This window comes from Canis aureus, chromosome 5 (genome assembly GCF_053574225.1).
Source record: "Canis aureus isolate CA01 chromosome 5, VMU_Caureus_v.1.0, whole genome shotgun sequence".
NCBI lineage: Eukaryota > Metazoa > Chordata > Mammalia > Carnivora > Canidae > Canis > Canis aureus.
In genome coordinates, this window is record NC_135615.1 from 17,989,255 (window position 1) to 18,010,238 (window position 20,984).

The 20,984-nt window shown below is 39.7% G+C and overlaps 1 protein-coding gene, 1 long non-coding RNA gene and 1 pseudogene across 2 annotated transcripts in view; 1 reads left to right on the forward strand and 2 right to left on the reverse strand.

Annotated features, from left to right (window-relative positions):
• RAB18 (RAB18, member RAS oncogene family) overlaps positions 1-8,954 on the reverse strand; it is a 39,411-nt gene extending 30,457 nt beyond the window's left edge. The window contains exons 1-2 of the mRNA XM_077896998.1: positions 8,733-8,954; positions 3,469-3,524 (exon numbers count right to left, since the gene is read on the reverse strand). Of these exons, the coding sequence (XP_077753124.1) occupies positions 3,469-3,524; positions 8,733-8,800 (124 nt within the window). The 5' untranslated portion in view covers positions 8,801-8,954. The remainder of the gene's footprint in view (positions 1-3,468; positions 3,525-8,732) is intronic.
• On the forward strand, positions 8,630-16,186 carry LOC144313758 (uncharacterized). The gene is made up of 2 exons (XR_013379394.1): positions 8,630-9,551; positions 13,984-16,186. It is a non-coding gene; the product is annotated as an uncharacterized LOC144313758 (long non-coding RNA).
• LOC144315036 (small nucleolar RNA U3) lies at positions 14,165-14,274 on the reverse strand (annotated as a pseudogene).
• Positions 16,187-20,984: the final 4,798 nt, after the last annotated feature.

Below are 20,984 nucleotides of genomic sequence, written 5' to 3' on the forward strand. Positions count from 1 at the left end.
TTCATGCAGAAGGCTATAGTGGTTCCAATTCCTGACCAGCAAAACTTTGTCTTGATTCAGGGTGTTATAGGAGAATCATGTAGGGTTTTTTGTTTTGTTCTTTTTGTACTTCTCAACAGCCAATGGAGACAGGCAGCCTTGAAGTTTTCACAATGCAAAGACATCCCTTCCCCTCCTGCTACAGATAGGGACAAATGCAAAAATGGCTTGTTCCTGTGATTGTTTGGCTTCCCCTCTTCCTTTGAGTCTGAGAATCAAACCAGGTGCAGGGAAACCCCTGACATTAGCTTAAAAAACCATTTTGCTTTTGCAAACAAGGGATTTAGGCTTTGCATCTCCAGGTGGGCCTCTCAGATTCATGAAGCATCTCTGGCTGGTTCTAAGCTCTGCAGCTGTGGCATCCTCACCCTTCTTCTTCCCAAATGCATCCTGCTTATGCTACTGCTTTTGGCAGCCATTCCACCTATTTTGTGGCCTGGGGTTTTTAGCTTTCTTCTAGTTCAGTGGAATATGGGGCTTGTGTTTTACTTTTTCCCTCTCTTTGTTGTTATTTTGGGTAACTGCCAGAAAGCAGAAGAAAAAAATGCCAGCTTTACTGTACCATCCTCAGACTCAAAACCCAACAATTATGTTAAAAGAATATTTTAGGGACGCCTGGGTGGCTCAGCGGTTGAGCATCTGCCTTTGGCCCAGGGCGTGATCCTGGAGACCTGGGACAGAGTCCTGCATTGGGCTCCCTGCATGGAGCCTGCTTCCCCCTCTGCCTGTGTCTCTGCCTCTCTCTCTCTGTGTCTCTCATGAATAAATAAATAAAATCTTTAAAAAATAAATAAATAAAAGAATATTTTATACAAGATAGAAACTTGAATGTCTCACTATATTACTGAAAGATAGAGGTGTGCTTTCCTTACTACTTTACGTAAAATACTAACTTTCCACAAAACATTAATTTTTACAGGGCCATTAGCAACTGAGTTGTTTTTATTTTAAAAACTCATGTGTGTATTAGTTATAACTAAAGCAGAAAATAATCTGATGTCTAAATGTAAAAGATACTTTTCAAGACCCAGGGTCCATTTGGGAAACAAATTATGTATATCTAATCAGTATACCACAATCATAGTACTGGTTTTTAAAGCAGACAAAGCCTTTTTAAAAATAAAGACAATACATAATTTGTCATGTCCAAGTTCCCAGATTTCATTTGGGTTTAAAATGAAGAGATACCTTTACATTGTATATTGATCATTCCCTTAGTACAATTTTAACTCTAGGCAAATTCATTTTCCTGCCAGTTCCTACTCTTCTCCTCGCCATCCACTGTGAGGCATGTACTGAGTGAAATGAAGTTTTAAAACTAATTTTTTTTTTACAACTAATTTTTTAAAGGAACAAATAATATAGCAAAGCCAAATTAAAGTGGATTTTAAATTACTAGTGTTTTTTTTGTTGTTGTTGTTGTTTTGTTGTTGTTGTTGTTTTTATTTATGATAGTCACACAGAGAGAGAGAGAGAGGCAGAGACACAGGCAGAGGGAGAAGCAGGCTCCATGCACCGGTAGCCCGACGTGGGATTCGATCCCGGGTCTCCAGGATCGCGCCCTGGGCCAAAGGCAGGCACCAAACCGCTGCACCACCCAGGGATCCCTAAATTACTAGTGTTTTAAGTGATTTCTTTTCACACATAAATGTAAACCTGTAAATATTAATATGCCACACAAAAGCTAAGTAATGCCTGGTATAACTTACTAAACATTTAGAGGCACTAGGAGTTTATACTGAAGAAACAAAACCTCTTCCTGGCAGAATTCTAAGTAAGAAATGTAGATGGAATGATGGGATTTTAAAAAAAATCAGCATCTGACAACCACCACAGAATGACAGGATGATACTTTAAAGAAATTTGGCATATATCACCTTAAGTAACCAAAGTCCCATCACCAATAATGGTACAAATATACACCATGCTCTGAGAAGCACTTTGCAATTCCTGCCAAAATACATGACCCAAATCTAACAACAAAGATATATTTGACAGATGTAACTGAAGGATTTCTACATTATTATCGACCTGTATGTACTCTTCAAAAATGTCAAGGCCATAAAAGACATAGAAAGACCAAAGAACTGCCCGGATTAAGACACTGAAGAGAAATGACAACTAAACTCAGTTGTGATCCTGGGCTGGATCCTGACTAGAAATAGTTTTGAGTTTTTGTTTTTGTTTTTTGTTTTTTGTTTTTTGTTTTTGCTAAATAAGACATTAGGGGGACAATTAATGAAATCTGTCTGTATACAGTAAAATTGTATCTAGTTCACTCAGGAAATACACATTGAAGTATTTAGAGAGCTTTCTGTAATTTTACTCTGAATTCAAAGTTGTGTGGAGAGAGAGCATGATAAAGCATATGTGATAAATATTAACATCTGGGGACATACAAGAAGTCTTGTACTATTTTTTACAACACTTCTCTAAGTATGAAATTATTCAGCATTTGAAAGAAAGGGGAAAAAAACCTACATAATAAATAAATGAACACGAATAAATGAACATAATAAATGAAAACAAACCCAGTTAAGAGAAACTATTTTCCCTAATAATAATGCTAGGATCGTATTTAATACATTCTACTCATCAGATCATGAAATTTTAGAGCTGTAAGAAAAATGTATTATCTCTCAACAAAACTTCTCCATTTATAGGTGGAAACATTGAAGTTATAGGACTTCCTCAAGATCTTGCCAACTGGTTCAAGGCAGAGCCAAGGCTACTATCCTGCTCTGACTCAGCTCTTTCACATTGCAAGCTGTCTCTTAATACCTTTATATTGTCATCTACTCCCTAAACATGTGATACACCAAAATATTTAGCTCAATCTTCTCTTATATTCTAGTAAGCTAATGTGGCAAACCACTTTCAGATCTAAATCTCATCTTAAAAAGGCATTTAAATATTACTGCTCCTAAGAATCTTTAGTAACTAATATCAATAAACATGTTGAGTTCAGAATTATGCAGGATACTATTGCAAACACTAAAAACACAATATTAACACACTCTAGTATTAAGTGATACCGTTAGGTCCATGATGATAGATACCAAGTCTATATTATTCATCATTACAACCCCAACCCTTAGGACAGTACCGACATACAATAAATATTCAGATAATTGCTAAGTAAAAGACAATCCATAGTACAAGAAAGAAATGTATGTATAGATTAATCATAATCATAATACCCACAGTGCTAACCAAGTGTCATGAAACAACAAATAAGTCATTTTTGCTTGGTGAGAGCTACAAAGGCTCCAGAAACTTAATGAAACCAAAGCTAAGCTTTTAAAGACAAATAATTCAACAGACTTGGAAGCAATGAGGTGGTGAGAGGGAGGGTAGAAGGAATTAGATAAAAGACTGAAGGCTAGAAAATACGTGGTATTTCTATTGAATTTTTAAACATAGGCTTACCTATCGTTGCTGCAAGTTCTGGATCGAAAGTATCATCTGTGAACCTCAAGAGCAGGCTAAAAGAGATGTTTAAAAGACAGATTAGAAATTTGTCTTTTCTCTAACCATTTGGCAAAACATTCATGATTATATTTTGTCACAAATTAGACACAGGTAAGAATAGCTGATGTAGGTCTGCTCACAAGAATAATGTCTCACTGCAGAAATACAGAGAGGAATTAAATTATTGGAAGGCAATAAAAGAATCCCAAGAGCAAAGAAGTTTCCTTAATATATTCCCCATACTCCTCTACACAATTCTCAAGTGTGAAAAGATTTTGGTTTCACGGTGCCTGGGTGGCTCGGTCTGTTAGGCATCTGCCTTCAGCTCAGGTTATGATCTCAAGGTCCTGGGACCCAGACCCAAGTGGGGTTCTCTGCTCAGCGGGGAGTATTCTTTTCCCTCTTACTCTTCCTCTGTACTCTCCCTCTCTCTGTCACTCTCTCTTCTCAAACAAATAAAATTAAAAAAAAAAAAAAGATTTAGGCTTGATTTTGGTTTTTAACTATAAATGTATCCTTGTGAGAAAATAGTAGCAACACATCATACTGTAATGTGGACAAAAGGGGGGAAAATAAGTCTCTTGGAATGCAACAAGCTAATTTTTTGTTTAAATCTGATGTATACTCCACTCTGAATTCAAGTATAAACAGAAAGCTGCAGACTGATAAACAGAAAGCGTAGACTGACCAAACAATAGACAGCCAGAGTAAGTATAATCTGGCAAATGCTAGGCAGGGTGAATGAAAAAAGTAGGCAATAGGGAGCTCCCAAAAGCTTTTTTTAAAAAAGATTTCTTAAAAAATAAAAAGTTAAAAAAATAAAGAAAGAATTCTTGACAAAAACTGCTCATTTTAATGCCAGCAAAAAATGCCAGCAAGAAAATTAACAAAAGACAACTGCCATGGTTATGGTGAAAGATAAGAAGGACTAAACCTAAGAAATGGTAAAGAAACTAGAAAGAGATGAGAGATGAAATAATAGCAAAAGACACATATGAGTACTCTAAGATTTCATATCTCCCAGAATTATTTATTTATTATAAGGCAGAAGGGTCAGTTATTAGAAGCTATTCAAAAATACAATCTAAGTTTCTGTTAAAGCCCTAAATTTATAAAATTAATCCATCTTCCTTCACATTATCTCCTACAATAGGACAAAAGACTGTTCTATCGACCTGTATGCATTAATAAAATCAAGGAAATAGCTATCAGATGTCTGACATGAAAAAAAAAAAAGTATGAATTTTTGTTGCTAGAGGTTTTTTTTGTTTTGTCCATAGTATACTGCAACACATAATGGCCTTTTGGTATTCAAAAGCCGGTGTCTGGGACACCTGGGTGGCTCAGTGGTTGAGTATCTGCCTTCCTAGAGTTCCACATCGGGCTCCCTGCATGGAGCCTGCTTCTCCCTCTGCCTATGTCTCTGCCTCTCTCTGTCTCTCATGAATAAATAAATAAAATCTTAAAAAAAAAAAAAAAAAAAAGCTGGTGTCACTAATTGTATTGAAGGGTTAACTCTCCCTTTCTTGTGTTTTCAATGAAACCAGCATCATAGAAGTAAAATAGATTTTCTACTTAACATTGAACCCTCTTGATTATAACTTTGCTTACTTCCAACATGAGTTAGGTGACTGCACTAACAAGAGTCTTAAGATTGCACTTGTAAAAATGTTCTCCCCAACATTAAGTTTTTAAATTCATAAAAGTGAAGATTTTGCTAAAAATTTAGTTACTCGTATTTTAAGAATGGAAAAGGTATATATCCATGCTCAGTTACTACAAAGACTCAGTTACAAAAACAAAAGAAACTTGCAGAGTACTAGTAGTAGTAAAAATACCAGAATAATAAAATAACAATGGTATTGGCTATCATTTATTGGACAGTAACAATGTGCCAGACGTTTGAACCAGCGGTTCTTCTTACATAATTGCTAATCCTTACAATAACCCTTGTCATTAAAGGTACTTTGTCAGAAAGCCAGGGAACTGATATGGTACAAAACAACAAATTTTAATACCAGCTCTGAATATAAGCAGGTCATGGCAAGGGATACATTGTTAGCTGGAAATCTATTCTAAACTCTATGTTATGCTTCTTCCTAGGCAGAGTCTACTTCTCTATTAGACTTTTTAAAGACTCCACAACCAGAAAATGATTAAGAACCAATGCTATTTACGCGTTCATATTTTCAAAGTTAGAGGAGAAAAATACTCTCCATGCAGAGCTATAGATGGAAGGAGTAACTACCAGTTAGAGGAAATAAAATTTGTAATAAACAGTGCGATCATAACTAGTCTGCATTTCTTAATTTACAAATGAAGTTGGCCAAAAAGGATGGGGATACAGAGACATAGGAGGGACAGCAATTTAGGTAACAGAAGGTCTCTATAACCTTCCAGTTTCTTTTTTTTTTTTTTAAGATTTTATTTATTTATTCATGAGAGACCCACACAGAGAGAGGCAGAGACACAGGCAGAGAGAGAAGCAGGCTCCATGCAGGGAGCCGGATGTGGGACTCGATCCAGGGACTCCAGGATCATGCCCTGAACCAAAGGCAGACGCTCAACCACCGAGCCACCCGGGCGTCCCAACCTTCCAGTTTCTGAAACACTTTGCTAGTTCTTTACTTCACCATGGCTCAAAGCATCTTATACATTTAACATTAGATAAGGTTTGAGGGATTTCTATTCCAACCTCATTTTTTAAACGAAGAAATGAAGGCCTAGAGCATTCAAGTATCACACAGGTCACATAAGTGGCAGCACCAGTTTCATAATCCGGGTCTCCTGTCTGCTACCACACACGCTGATCACACTCCAACAGTCTGAAATAAACTGGAAAAATAACCTACTAATAAGATATCCTTTGTCGGGCAGCCTCGGTGGCGCAGGGGTTTAGCGCCGCCTGCAGCCCACGGCGTGATCCTGGAGACCAGGGATCGAGTCCCACTCAGGCTCCCAGCATGGAGACTGCTTTTCCCTCTGCCTGTGTCTCTGCCTCTCTCTCTCTCTCTCTCTCTGTATCTTTCATGAGTAAATAAAATAAAATCTTAAAAAAAAAAAAAAATATCCGGGGATCCCTGGGTGGCTCAGCGGTTGAGCGTCTGCCTTGGACTAGGGGCGTGACCCTGGAGTCCTGGGATCGAGTCCCACGTCAGGCTCCCTGCAGGGAGCCTGCTTCTCCCTCTGTCTGTGTCTCTGCCTCTCTCTCTCTCTCTCATGAATAAATAAAATCTTTAAAATAAATAAATAAATAAATAAATATCCTTTGTCGTGCAACAATACAAATGATATTTCACTTCCATTAACTCTAGATCTGTAAAGAAATATAAACTTATTGGTCAGAACAATTCTTAAAGACTATATCCACGACAAATGTTTTTGTACTAACTTAAAAAGCACAGGCTTCTATCTTAGTAGAGTCATTTGTTCTCCAGGTACCCAGAAAGAATAAGTATTCAAGATTGTTTTCCATAGCACAGCACAAGCACCAATAATGCAATATCTAGCTAGAAAAATAAGCCAACTTTCTCCCTGAACACAACCCTTTCTTGAAAGAGGTAAAGGTGTTAAAATTTGGCAGTGAGCAGCTGAAAATTCATTAAGTACTGAGAAAAGTTTGGAGCAGATTAGATCCAAACATGTTTGTCTGAGGGGAGGGAACTAAGGAATCCAATAAACCACTTAGCAGATCTTAGGCTAGAGGAAGAACCTCAATTATGTAAACATTCTATTAACCTTCCAGAAAATTTTAACACAACTTAACCAGTCATCCACCCGATACATTTAGGAAAATGTTGCCTACCAAAAACTGTATTGGGTTGAACTATATGAAATGACAGTCAACCCATTCTTGACTTCAGAATCAGCAATTTCATATGCCTTAACCTACATGAGTCACATCTCAAGAAAAAAAAAAAGATCACAGGGCTATAGAAGTCCTATTAAGACAATGTTCAATATAGCAACTTTTTAATCCCAAATATAATAGATGGTGATCGTGAAAATTACTCAGTCCTTTAAATAATGCACACACACACTCCCCACACTACTATACTAGCCCACAGTGTTTCATTAATCTATTCCTTGTTATGTACAAATCTTTCACTCCAAAATACGCTGTCCTTAATATATTTAAATGAGAAAAATTGGAAATATATTGTCATACTTTAAAAATATATAAAATCGCAAAAAGAACGTATTACAGAATAAAATCTGAAATCCTTACGCATCTAAAAAAGTAAAACTTGATGAAGTGATCTGAACTTCTGGAATTGAATACTGTTTACAAACCAGGACAGCCTCGACTACTAGGATTAATAATAATAATAATAATAATAATAGCCAGATGGCAAGGGTAACTTTACCTGGAGAACTTTGTTCCAAGGCTTGAGTGAAACCACAACCCGCTTGCAACACCCACTGCTCGCTCGAGCTCCACTGCTCTTACCTGATCTCAACTCGAACTCCTGCCAATTATAATTTTCCCTCAAGAAAAAGCCAAGAAAAGAAACAGCATACTAATTTGTTCCTTGACCTCTCTGTGCTGTGGCAGAATGCGGAGTAAAACAATTACCCTTTATTCTCAACGGTGGTCCCAGCTTAAACTCACAGCATCTTGGACTACAGTGAATTACTCCAGTAGTCAGAAGGCCAAAGCGTTCTTTCACAAGCTGACTCCGAAAAACACGGGGGGTGGGGCACCCAAGTAGGCCAGGAATGTGACCTAGGGCGTCACGAAACTTCCTGTGTGGAACACTACGTATTCAGAGAAAGCCTGACAGAAATCAAAGGACTGAAGTTTCAACTCCAATCGCGGGATTGACGGCGAGCCTGAACCCCCCGGCCGGGTCCAGACTCGGGCCCACACCCGCCCGCCGCGCCCGAGGCTGCTCGGCAGCGAACCCGCCGGCCGAGCCGGGCGGCGGCCCTCAGAACTGTTCTTTATCTGGTACAACAGGAGGGGAAACGTATCCAGACGAGTCCGGACTGCCAGAGGCCCACACCGAGGCGGGCGCGGCGGGGGGCGGGGGGCCGGGCCGGGCCGCGCCGGGGCCGCGGGGCCGCGGGGCCGCGCCGCCGACAGGCCTGGGAGCACGCGCGGAGCCCGCCCCCCGGCCCGCACCGGCCGCTGCCTTTACCGTTCCCGAGCGGCCCAGCACACAGCCGCCACGGCGGCAGAAAGCCCGCTGCCCTCGTCACCGCCCGCAGACCCGCCTCACCTGGACTTGCCCACGCCACTCTCGCCGATGATGAGGATCTTCAGGGTAGTCAGCACGTCCTCGTCCATCCTGACCCTGCTCCGCTCTGAGCCCAGCCGGCCACCCGGGTCCGGTTCTCAACCCTTCCCCCCCGGGAGCGGTGCCCGCGCATGCGCAGCGCTGCGCATCTGCCACCTTCCTTCCTACCCGGGCTATTTAGGTTGCACAAGCGCCGGTCTTCCCAGTTCCGCCTTGAGGAAGCGCTGCGTCTGCGCAAACTCAGAGTCTCCCGCGTCTTTCCGGAGTGATTAATCAGCCTTTGCGCAAGCGCAGATGCGAAGCCCCGCGTGTCATGTCACCCTCCTTTTGTAGGCTGTCGCTCCTCCCCGGCCCGAACCTTCGCTGGCTGGTGTTACGTGGGAAAGGACTGAGCTGGCAGAGCGGGACGCCTTGATTTCAGCAGCTAGCTCGTAACAGCTGCAATATACTTCTGTTACTCCATATCGTATCATCACCATAAACGTGTACACTTTAGCTAAACACGCAAAGTTTTATTTCCTCAACCACCAGTGCCCAGTGATATAGGAAAAGAAGCCCTAATTCATCTGGTTATTTAAAGCGTTGTCTCTTACCCATCAAGAAGCCACAAAGGAAGAAAAACTTACTTTCGGGAACAGTGATTAAATGGATATGCTATTCAAATACTTGCATTAAGCTCATTTTCACTACTGACTACAATGTTCTAGATATTTCATGTTGATTATGATCCTTTCAGTTCAAAAATCCAAGTAAACATTCTGATATTTGAACATAGAGTGGAGAGGATAGCAACAATTCAAGGTAGGCCATGGATTTTATTATTTTATGACATATTAAATAAATAGCTGATATTTAGAGCAAATGATAAAAAGACCATGATGTCAATAGCCAACAACTTCAATTACCAAAAACCAGGAAGAGAAAAGCTAACAAAGGATCTCAAAAGAAAATATAGTGTTAGAGGTACTTTTTTATTATAAAGTTAGTTGTGAGTTATTAATCAGTGTAGTCTGAGAATCTAAAACCTAGATAAACCTGGTATAGATAGATTTCTTTGTCTGTACTACCTTTGCCAAGTATGGGTTTGCTGGCTTTATAAAAATGAATTAGAGAATGGTCTGCATTCTATTATCTAGAGGAGTGTGGAGAACCGACTTAAATTCAATTTAAACTTAAGTCTTCCTTAAATATTTGGTAGAATTCACCTGTGAAACCATCTAGGCCTGGTGCTTTATTTTTGAGAAGGTTATTTAATATCGATTTAATTTATTTAGATATTGGGTGGAATTAGTCTTACTTCCTCTACCTATTTGGTAGAATTTCACCAGTAAAACTATTTGAGGTTGGAGAATTTCAAAAGAATTTTAACCAAGAATTAATTATTTTAAATAATTACATATATATGTATATATATAAAACTGTATATATGTACACAGCTATATATAGTTATATCATTATATATTCAGGTTATCTATTTCACCTTTAGTCAGTTTAGGGAGTTTGTGTTTTGTTTTGTTTTTTTTTTAAGATTTTATTTATTTATTCATGAGAGACACAGAGAGAGAGAGAGAGAGAGGCAGAGACACGGGCAGAGGGAGAAGCAGGCTCCATGCAGGGAGCCCGACGTGGGACTGGATTCTGGGTCCTCAGGATCACACCCTGGGCTGAAGGCGGTGCTAAACCGCTGAGCCCCCCGGGCTGCCCAAGTTTGTGTTTTTTAAGGAATTAAATGAGTCTATTTCACTAAGCTGTTGAATTTATATAAGTAGAGTTATTATCCTTTTAATATCCAGTATACATAGTGTTTCCCCCTCTTTGTTTTCCTTGAAAAGAAACAAGGGGACTAAATTTCACACTCACTCTGAGCTTAGAAGCTATGTTTTCCATTTAAGTCACCACCAAAGGACTTCTCCTAGAACTTTCTTTCTGTGCCTCATTGCCCACTTCTGGTACATTGAACTGAGGCCAGGAAATTTTGAAAATAAAAAGAATGATAAATACAGCTGCTTTAGTGGTATTTCAAATCCTAGTCTTCTTTCCCAGGCCATATGCTATTTACTTTTCAGAGTCCTTAAATAGTTGCTCCACACATTTTTTCCAGGTTGTATAACTTCATTCAGTGGGAGAGAAGAAGTGGAGTATATCCATTATTTTTTACCTAAGAGCAGATACTTTGACCAGTTCCTTTTGAGTTTTGGCATTTCTGGCCCTCTGGCACACTCAGGCCAGATCTATTGAGTAACATGTCAAAAGCTCAAACGTCAGCAGATGCCTTTCATTAGTGTATTTAAAACATAACGATTTATTTTATGATATACTATTCACAATCCTTGATACACATAGAGATCATTGTCAGGGCTCATCCCATACTATTCTCAGCCAAGTTGTATTGTCTGTCAAAGGAGTATCTATTTAGGAATAGGCTGCCTGCCTTCACCCACCAATGATGAGCAGCCTAGCACCACCTCAAAATCTCCCACCCTGCTGCTCTCACCTAAGTATGCTTACGTTAAGTATGTCCATAGTTTAGTTCCAGAATGCCAAGAGGTGTTGACAGATACACAATATGGCACACCTGGGCCCCTATCTGACTCTCTTCTACACAGAGGACTCGGGGCTTCCCTATTCTTGGTGCTATGGTATCATTGCCCTATGGGTACCAAGCCAGCTGGCTGGAACCTGCTTCTGGCTTCATTCCTGCCAGCCTCATTTCTTGTATCTTATTCTTTTTATGTTCTGAGATAATTCTTAGAACAACCTGGGTCTGTATCTAATACTCCCACTGTCCCCATTCCAAAGCAAGCTTGTGTCTGTCCTCTTCCTTGAGATCAGGTTCTCTTTATTCATAAACTGAACTGAATCTGTCCACTTTTATTAGTTTTGGTCTTTTATGGGTAGAATATTTTCCCAAGCTTCTATCTATGATACTTTTTATAACTGCTTTCTCCCTTAATGCATTGACTTAGCATTTCATTAAAAAAATAATAATAAGTAATAGTGAGAGCACTGTTTTTTCCTGTTCCCAATTTTAAGGGGAATAGCTATAGAGTTCCACCTATTGTTTGTTATTTCCCATAACTTATCAATGCAATGTATTATATTAATGAATTTTTGCTATATTATTCTATGCTGAGATAAATCTTGATAGATTTTGGCAAATTATTCTGGCAAATTATTCTTTTATACACTGTTCAGTTATATTCTCTGGCACATTATTTATGAGTTTTCATATATAAATATATTCCTCAGTGAGACTGAAGATACATTTCCTGTAAGTCACTTTCACTTAGAGAAATTAATTAGTTAACTATTAAGAGAAAGAGAGAACAAGCACAGTGAAGAGGAGTGGAGAGAGAGAGAATCTCAAGTAGGCTCCACACCCAGCACAGAGTCCGGATGTGGGGGATGATCTTATGACCCTGAGACCACGACCTGAGCCAAAATCAAGAGCTGGAGGCTTAACTGACTGAGCCACTCAGGTGCCCCAATTCTGAATCATTTTAAACACTCAGATCAGAGTAGAGAATAATATAATAATGAACATCCAGTTTTATCAAATATGATAAGCATCATAATTTAAGTGTTTTCCATGGAAAGCATTAAACATTGCAGATTTGAAACAATATGTGTGTGCTCCCACCAGATCCCAACTACAACCCAGTGATAATTACTGTCATAAATTTAGTGTTTATCATGCCCATACATGACATAAGATTTTTACTACCTAGTTATGTATCCTTAAACCTATTTTATAGATTTTTTTAACTTGATAATTTTATCAAATTACACAGGGACTCAACACAACTTGACATTTTCATTCAGTGTTGTTTTAGAGATTTACTTATGTTGTGAGACATAGCTATAATTCATTTAAAGTGCTGTATTATAAATTCCATAAAACTATGTATTCACCATTCTCTCTCTGATGTTTGCAGCATTTGGCTAGTATATCTTCTTTTCCCTTAAGCTAGACTGAGTTTGCATTTCCTTTACTTGCCAACCAAAGGGTCCTAACTGACACATTCAAGAAACCTCTAAAAGTACCCCATATAGACCTCTCTTCAAGGTGTCTAAAATCCCAACTATCAGCATCAATCTTGGTTAAAGCATTACTTTTGGAGGGATCTCATAAACTAAAGGTATTTTCTAGGAACCAAAGATGAACTCATGACATTTTGCATAGAACTGGAACCATTGCTACTTTGGTAGCTATCTCTTAAAAAAAGAGAGACACAGAGAGAGAGAGAGAGCCTTAGGTGGAGAATAGTACATAGCTCTCATCTTGTGGGATTATGAAGGAGGAAAGCAAGCCTGAACTGGGTAGTAATTGGGAGAAATTGTGAATTCAGGTTTGGCATAAAAGTACCAGGCTACTAGACCTGAGAAGGTCTAGCAGCTTATCTTACAGGAAGACAATGTTCTCTATGAAAGGCCACAGGGTCTAATCAGACAGACCTGGTTTCTTTTTTTTTTTTTTTTTTTTTTTTTTTTTTTTTTTTTGGTTTTGGCCAAACTTTTTATTTAGTATTCTGTAGTTGCTTAACACACACTTAAATGGTCTTATTGGGGGAGGGGATAGGGGAGGTTCTTGTAGATTCCCAAGGAAATGTCAGAAAGGCAAAATATGGCCAGCATTATCCATTTGCTTTTTTGGATTTACTGGGTGAATAGCACTTTCCTTAAATAAGCATCTGATCTCAGGTTTTTCATTACTGAGAACATTGAGATTTCAGTTTGAAGACACTCTGAAATCCTAAGAGTAGCATACCCCGACCACCCTCTAATAGCTAGCTTGTTTGTATAGGCAGAAAGATTCACCTCTCCATTTTAGAAGGCTAGATGTTTGTGGAAGGTCTTAGAATTGCTTTGCCTCATTTACTGGGAAAAATCAGATATAGGAAGTGGCCTTTAGGGACACTTTTAACTTGAAAAATTACAACACTAGTACACAAGTAAAGTCTTAACACATTTAACATTTGCTTATTGAAAGCAATGTCATAAAGTCAAATAAGATTAAACAGGTTTTACTTTTTTCCCTCACAAGAACATAAAAATTATGGAAGGGGAACTTAACAGGAAATTTTAAAAAGGTAACACAATTTTTCCTTTTAGTAGTCCTTGGACAGTTATGACAGAAAAGGTTCCACTTTTTTGTTTGTTTTCTTTGAACGGGGATTTTGGTCCAAAGTTTTGTTTTGTTTTTAATATCTGCTTCTGCCTCCCCCTCGATCAGATCGGCTTCCTCCACTGCCACCACCTCTTGGTGCTCCGCGGCTTGAACTGCTGTAGGAATCACATGGAGGAGGGTACCCCCTTTCCAGAGAAGGGGGAAGCCCTCTTTCTTGTCTGCCAACCCGATCACGACCACTTGAGTAGAGATCACTTCGGCTGCTTGAGTAACTGTCTCGACTTCCACCATATCCGTCACGTGAGCTGCTGTAATCATCATAGTGGGGTACCCTACACGTTCAGAGAAACTTCTCTAGTAACAAACTATAGAAATGATCCCTGAAAGTATAGTCTTCAGACCTGGTTTCAAAGCTTCATTCAGTCACTCACTGTGTGACGAGAGGCAAGCCATTCAAGATTTTAAGCCCTGATTTCTTCATTTGTAAAACGACATGAGTTATACCTACCTTTAAGGGTTAATTATATAACATGATGAATATACAGTGACTGGTGAACAGCAGATCCTCAATAATTATGGCTATTATTATTATTATTATTATTAATTCAGCCAATCCCATCAGTCAGGACTGCCATCAGAGATAATGATTCCCTAGGGATTTTACTATGGAAGGATGAGTTGAGGATTATTTGCCTGGGGCCCTGTTTCAAAGCTGGAGCTTAAAGTTTATCAAGGGGTACACTTTGCTTTCTAGCAAAGACATCTCTTGGAAGTTTAGAGTTTGGAGCAAATTATACAGTATGACATCCATTCTCCTACCCTCCAAATATTAGATTAGAAGGAACACAGAGAGACAGCTCTTCATGTGACACCCCCCACCCCCACCCCCGGCATGGTGACAGCCTCTGATATCTTCTCAAGTCACTGTGCATCCTGTAGTTATTGCATTGTTCAAGTGGTGGAAGCCAGATGCAGTTCCAAGGAAGATCTTCTGGACACAATACTTTCTAGGGGGAGAGAAAAAGCCAGAAAAAGCAAGCACGTGATGACATTGATAGAAAACAGGGACTAATTTTTTTATGTAAGAGAAATCCTCCACAGCCAGGCCAGCTCCTATCTCTCTATACCTTTCCTGAACTAACTTCTGGGATATTCCCTTCTTGACCAACTGCCAGATCCTCTTCTCTGCCTACCGACCCCCTCCTATCACCAGTGCAGCTCATAAGCCCTCAAAAGGTAACTGGTGAGTGACTGGTGAGTGTTGACAGTAAAACTGCCTTTGGAGACACAGGAGGCACTTGTTCATGTGGCTCTGTTAAGGTATACCTGGTGTCCTGAACTGAAAGCAACTAGACAAAGGCATGTTCCTGTGCTGGAATAGACTTCACTTCCCCTGGCAGGGCTTCTAGGGGTCAGATCTCCATCACAGGGATCCCAGGGGATCTGGCCAATGGAAGGAAACTGGGAGATAATGGAGGCGTTTTGTCCATTTCCTATAACTTAAGGATAGTCCCTAGGTTAGAAAAGAAAAGGAAAAAATGCCCTACCTTATGTTTGAAAGGTAGTTAGGGAATCAAGCCTGGGGTAAATTTCAATCAACTTGAGAATGTAATTAGAGTTGCAGATATGTCTAAAAGTGAAAAGGAGGGGAGCTGCTAGGGGAAGTTGAGAAGTTCAACCCTTCAGAAACACCTGGAATTTTAAAGGTATCAATGCTGAACTCTACCCCTCAAGAGGTTCTGATGTAATTGGTAGATGTGACTTGTGGGGGTTTTGTATGTGTGTGTTTGGCTGGTTGGTGGGGTTTTGGGGGTTTGTTTTCGGTGTTATTTTAAATTCTTCAATACTAATGTGCTGCCAGGGATGAGACCCACTCGGGGTAGAGAATTCTATGACTTTAAGTTCTCCCATGTGCTGACACATTATAGTATCAAGTGGTGGTGTTGATGGTTCTAGGAACAATAATTTCACCTGCAGTAGTGTGAACTCTGCTGGGAGAGTCCTCATCACTTATCAGACTAGGTAAAACTTGTAGAACCCAAAGAAAATTAGGGCTTCTTGGGTGATGAGGAGAGAACCCCATCGAGGAAAGACCCACGGGCTCTGAGAACTCCCAGGAACAGGATGCAGAAGGTCTCTTTCCCATCTTGAACCCCTAAACCATGATATTAACACAATGACTACATATTCAGTGATTTGTATGCAAACAACATAAGCAATTGTGCCTCATGTGGTGAACTTCTGATTGTATGCCAGTACAGTAATAAAACTAAGTTACTCACTACCATGCTCTGGGTTAGAGAGCATATGCTGGCATGTACAGACTCTTTGTTATTACAAAATCCTATGCTGGTTGGTAGAGGGAACAAAAAGGCTTCTGGAATGCTTGTAATGTTCTGTGTCTTGTTCTGGATGCTGGTTATATGGGTGTGTTCAGTTTATAAAAATTAATAGATGTATACACTTAGGAATTGTGACCCTTTCCGTATGTATTGGATACTTCAATACAAAGCATTTTTAAAGATAAAAAACTGACTACTGCTTCCATTCAAGATGTGAGTGGGACTGGCTAGACAATTTTTTTAAAGATTTTATTGATTGATTGATTGATTGATTTGACAGAGAGAGAGAGAGAGAACACAATCAGGGGGAGCAGTAGAGGGAGAGGGAGAAGCAGGCTACCGGCTGAGCAAGGAGACCAAGGAGACCAACATGGGGCTCGATCCCAGGACTCAACACCATGACCCAAGCCGAAGGCAGACACTTAACTGAGCCATCCAGACACCTCTCGTCAATTCTTCTCAATGGGAAAATAAATGTCATATTGACCTCTTCTGCTTACAGAGCTTGGGAGGAGGAGAATGGAGGTGTGGTGAGGACTAAGGAAAGATAGAAATTGCAAAACCTGCCAGTTCTTCAGGGCTGCACAGGGGTGAGTGTTTGAAGGGATGGCCTTTGGTTTAGCAAAGTGATGAATGCATCTTCCAATAGGTGGGGGTGGACCCCATCCTGAAGAGGGGGTAGAGAACTAATTGCTCTGCCCTGTAAATGATGAAAATCTAATTTAGGGGAGAGCTAAACATGAAGGTATCTAGAGAGTCTGGGAATAGGGGAGGATACCTGAGTGAAAAGATTGATTATGATGTGTGTGATGGCAGATTGAAGCCAGGGGAAAAGATGGCCAGAAAGAATGGCCATTCTGGAAATGCAGTGGCCCAAAGACTTTTAAGAAAAGGGGTATCTAATACTTCATTTCAAATTGTTTATCACCTGTAAGGAAATTGCCCGCCTTTGCTCCAAATCCCCCAGTAACATCTGCTACCCTGCTTACTCTGCTACCCACACACCCTGTAATAATCCAAACCAGCCACATGGAAGGGTAACATAACTTACTGACCCAGAAATAGCATGAGTGATTTGATTATTTTAACTGGCCCAATGGAAAACATGGAATTGAATTTTGTTTTAATAATGATACATGGTGGATGTGGGGCCTATCAAACTCAAAATAGATGGGCAGGCCCGGGTGGCTCAGCGATTTAGTGCCACCTTCGGCCCAGGGTGTGATCCTGGGGACGGGATCAAGTCCCACATCGGGATCCCTGCATGGAGCCTGCTTCTCCCTCTGCCTGTGTCTCTGCCTCTCTCTCTCTGTATCTCTCATGAATAAATGGATAAAATCTTAAAATAAAATAAAAAAAAACTCAAAATAGAAAAGTGTAACACTCTTGTAAAAAATGACTTGAGCGAATTCTGATACACAGATCATAATTGTTATTTCGCCTTGGAGTGTAAAAGATCAGTGCCTCCCTAGCAGCTCTTATGTGGAATAAAGAATAGTAAAACTTGAGGTCAGAAGATTGGCTACATTTCTTGAGAAAGCCACTGACCATCTCTAAGCTTGTTTGATCATCTATAATACAGAAGAAAATACTCGCATCTAGAAATACTCCAGGATCTCAATGGAAGAGTGTATTTGAATTAAATCCTTCAGCGGATGGCATATGGTAAATAATATTGACTCCTCTCCTTTCAATTCCATAATATTGTATATAGAAGTATTTTGTAGGAATGCCTGGGTGGCTCAGCCGTTGAGCGTCTGCCTTTGGCTTAGGGCGTGATTCTGAAGTCCTGGGATCAGGTCCTGCAACAGGCTTCCTGCATGGAGCCTGCTTCTTTCTCCCTCTGCTTCTGTCTCTGCCTCTCTCTCTCTCTCTCTCTCATGAATAAATAAATACGATCTTTTAAAAAAATAATAATTTGTAAATTATAAAGCCATAAAAATTATTTGTAAAATTAGTGAGAACTAAAATGTGTTGATTATTTGAGAAGTATGTTCCTTCATTAAGAGCAAATTTCCAGAAGGAAAACAGAATTTTGGGCAGTGAATTAAATTACTGGTTTTAAGTGCAGTGATTTTCAGCAAGAGTGATTTTGCCCACCCCCACGGGTTACTTGGCACTGCCTGGAGAATGCTATCAACATCTAGAGAGTAGAGGCCAAGGATCCTGCAAAATATCCTTCAGTGCACAAGACAGCTTTCTACAACAACAGCTATCCAGCTCAAGATGTCAATAGCACCGTTGTTGAGAAACCCCATTTTGGTGGTAAGGCCAGTTATTCTGGTTAGTCTTGTTTTCAACTTAATTTATGCCTACGCATGTATTAACATTATTTAACCTTAAAGCATTCCTTCCTTAGCCTGGGAACCCTCATAAAGACTGAGAAAATTCCCCTCTAAAGTGACCCCTATGATTATATGTTCAGGCATATAACTCATGCACTTGTGGTTTTCTTTGTATGTGTGACCAGTTTTTAAAAATATTTTATTTACTTATTTGAGAGAGAGAGAAAGAGCATGAGCGGGGGTGGAGGGTTGGGGGAGTGGAAGGAGAAGCAGACTCCCCACCGAGCAGGGAGCCTGATGTGGGAGTCAGTCCCAGGACACTGGGATCATGACCTGAGCCCAAGGCAGATGCTTAACTGACTGAGCCACCAGGTACCTCTAACCTATACACTTGTATATCAATGCAAAGCTTGTGATCTGCCAGAGAAAAGTGTAGAAAACACTGTCACTACACATTCTTCCCTAAATCCCATTAAAACATGTATTACATTCTGTTAAGTGTTACCATTTTGAAACCTGTACGGTCCTGCCTGTCTCAAGTAATGCTTAGTAAACCAAATTCCACGACATCCAACTTATTTCATGATTCAACAATATGGATGGAACTCTCTCTGGTGGAGCAGGTGATTGCCCTAGAGTAAGAGACCCTCCTCCATCCCAATCCTAAATCTCAGTTTTAGAGATCAGAGTGAAAGAACTCAGAGCTAGAAAAGACAATTAATTGTCCAGAAACCTTTCTGACATTGTGCAATAATTTTCAGAAAGTGTTCTTTTGGCTATGACTCGGCTATGACTCTAACAAAAAGTGGCTGATAATCTGGAGCAGCTGAACTGTCGTCGGACTACTCTGTTTAGTTTCCTCCTGTCCCAATATCTATGCCACTACTTCTGCCATCCTATCACTGGCTCCATAGTAGGCTCTGGAGTTCCAATGGCAAGCCAGAGCCAGGGCAAGGGCAAAGGGTGCTGGCACAGAGTGGGGGAACCAGTAGCAGAGAATTGTTCTAGAGTACAGTAATAATGATTCTAAAATTCACATGTGGTTTTCAAAACATGTCATTTATTTGATCCTTTTAAGAACCCAGTGAGGTAGGCAAGATAAGTAATTTTATCCCTAGGTTATTGATGAAAAAACCCAAATAACAAAAACAAAACAAAACAAAACAAAACAAAAACACAAGAACCTCAGGAACCCTAGATCAATAAAATTTGAGTACCTTGTTCTAAATCATTCAACTATGAAGTGTCTGGGATCCAGATCCTCTAGCTCTTAATCCAGAGTTCTGTACACTGGAAGTACAGAAAAATATAAACCCTACCCTATAGTCCTTTCCTTCCAGTTACGTTGGCTCGTCTTAGTTGGAAGAGCGCAAAGGAAAACTGAGAATACGATGTGGTTGTAGCAGGGCCTGCAGTCCGCAGAAAAGGGGCAGAAATCTTTCAGCAGAACAAGATCTGAACTTGCTGGTAATTCTCCATACCAAAAGGACCAGCCCTACAAAAATGTTTGAGGAAAGCCTTTATGTTCCCTAAAAAGTCATTTCCATACCATAATCAATCAGACTGGAAGGATTTTTCAAAATTAGTCTTTAATTAAAATAATAAACAATTTTGTTCTTTGCCGAATTTTATGCCGGCACCCTAATGTGAACCATATTACTGCGATTTAATGTGCTTTTTCTTCAGGATGATTATTTTAAAACATATGAAAACAGCTTGTTCCAAATGAGCGAGGTCATGACCTGAATGCAGATACTAACTCCCTGCATTTACTGTCACTTGAAGGGACCTCTTAGTTCCCTTACTTTCTGTTACTTGAATACTCAAGGTAGTTGTTTGCATATAGAACATACAGATCTTGTTTTCTTTCTGAGAAGGTGGAGTCCCACTTGTTCCAGTTAGAGGAAGACATTTCCATGCGGGCTTTGTGTGTGCATGTGTACAGAGGTAAATCTAGTTTCAATTTGTTTGTTTTTAGGGAAGCTAAAGGTTTCAGTACTATTAGTACTATTTTTAGGGAAGCTAAAGGTTTCAGTTTCAGTTTCAGTACTATTTAATCCAGAACTCTGGATTAAACTTTCAGTACTATTTAAAGTCAGAATTTTTTTTATATATAGCTACAAAAGTATAGCTTGTCTTTCTAACTGTGAAGGACAAAACCAAGAATATAGTGTTCCCACAGCAGTATACAGGCCCTGAATTAAGAATATATACCTTATAACCTCTACACACACAATTCCGTTATACTGTTACTGCTTTTTTGCAACTATAATTTGAAAATTCAGACAGAGCAAAACTCTGAAGGAGTAGATGTGATTCATTCACTTCCTCCAAATGAGAGAAGCTTCAGCTGGATGAAACAAAACTATTGTGTTCTGTATCATTTATTTCTAGGAGAAAACAGGGAGACGCTTATTTTAGGAGTCTCTGTGAACTCTTACAACTTCGGCCCAGATCAAGAGAGGCAAGAAGGTCATTG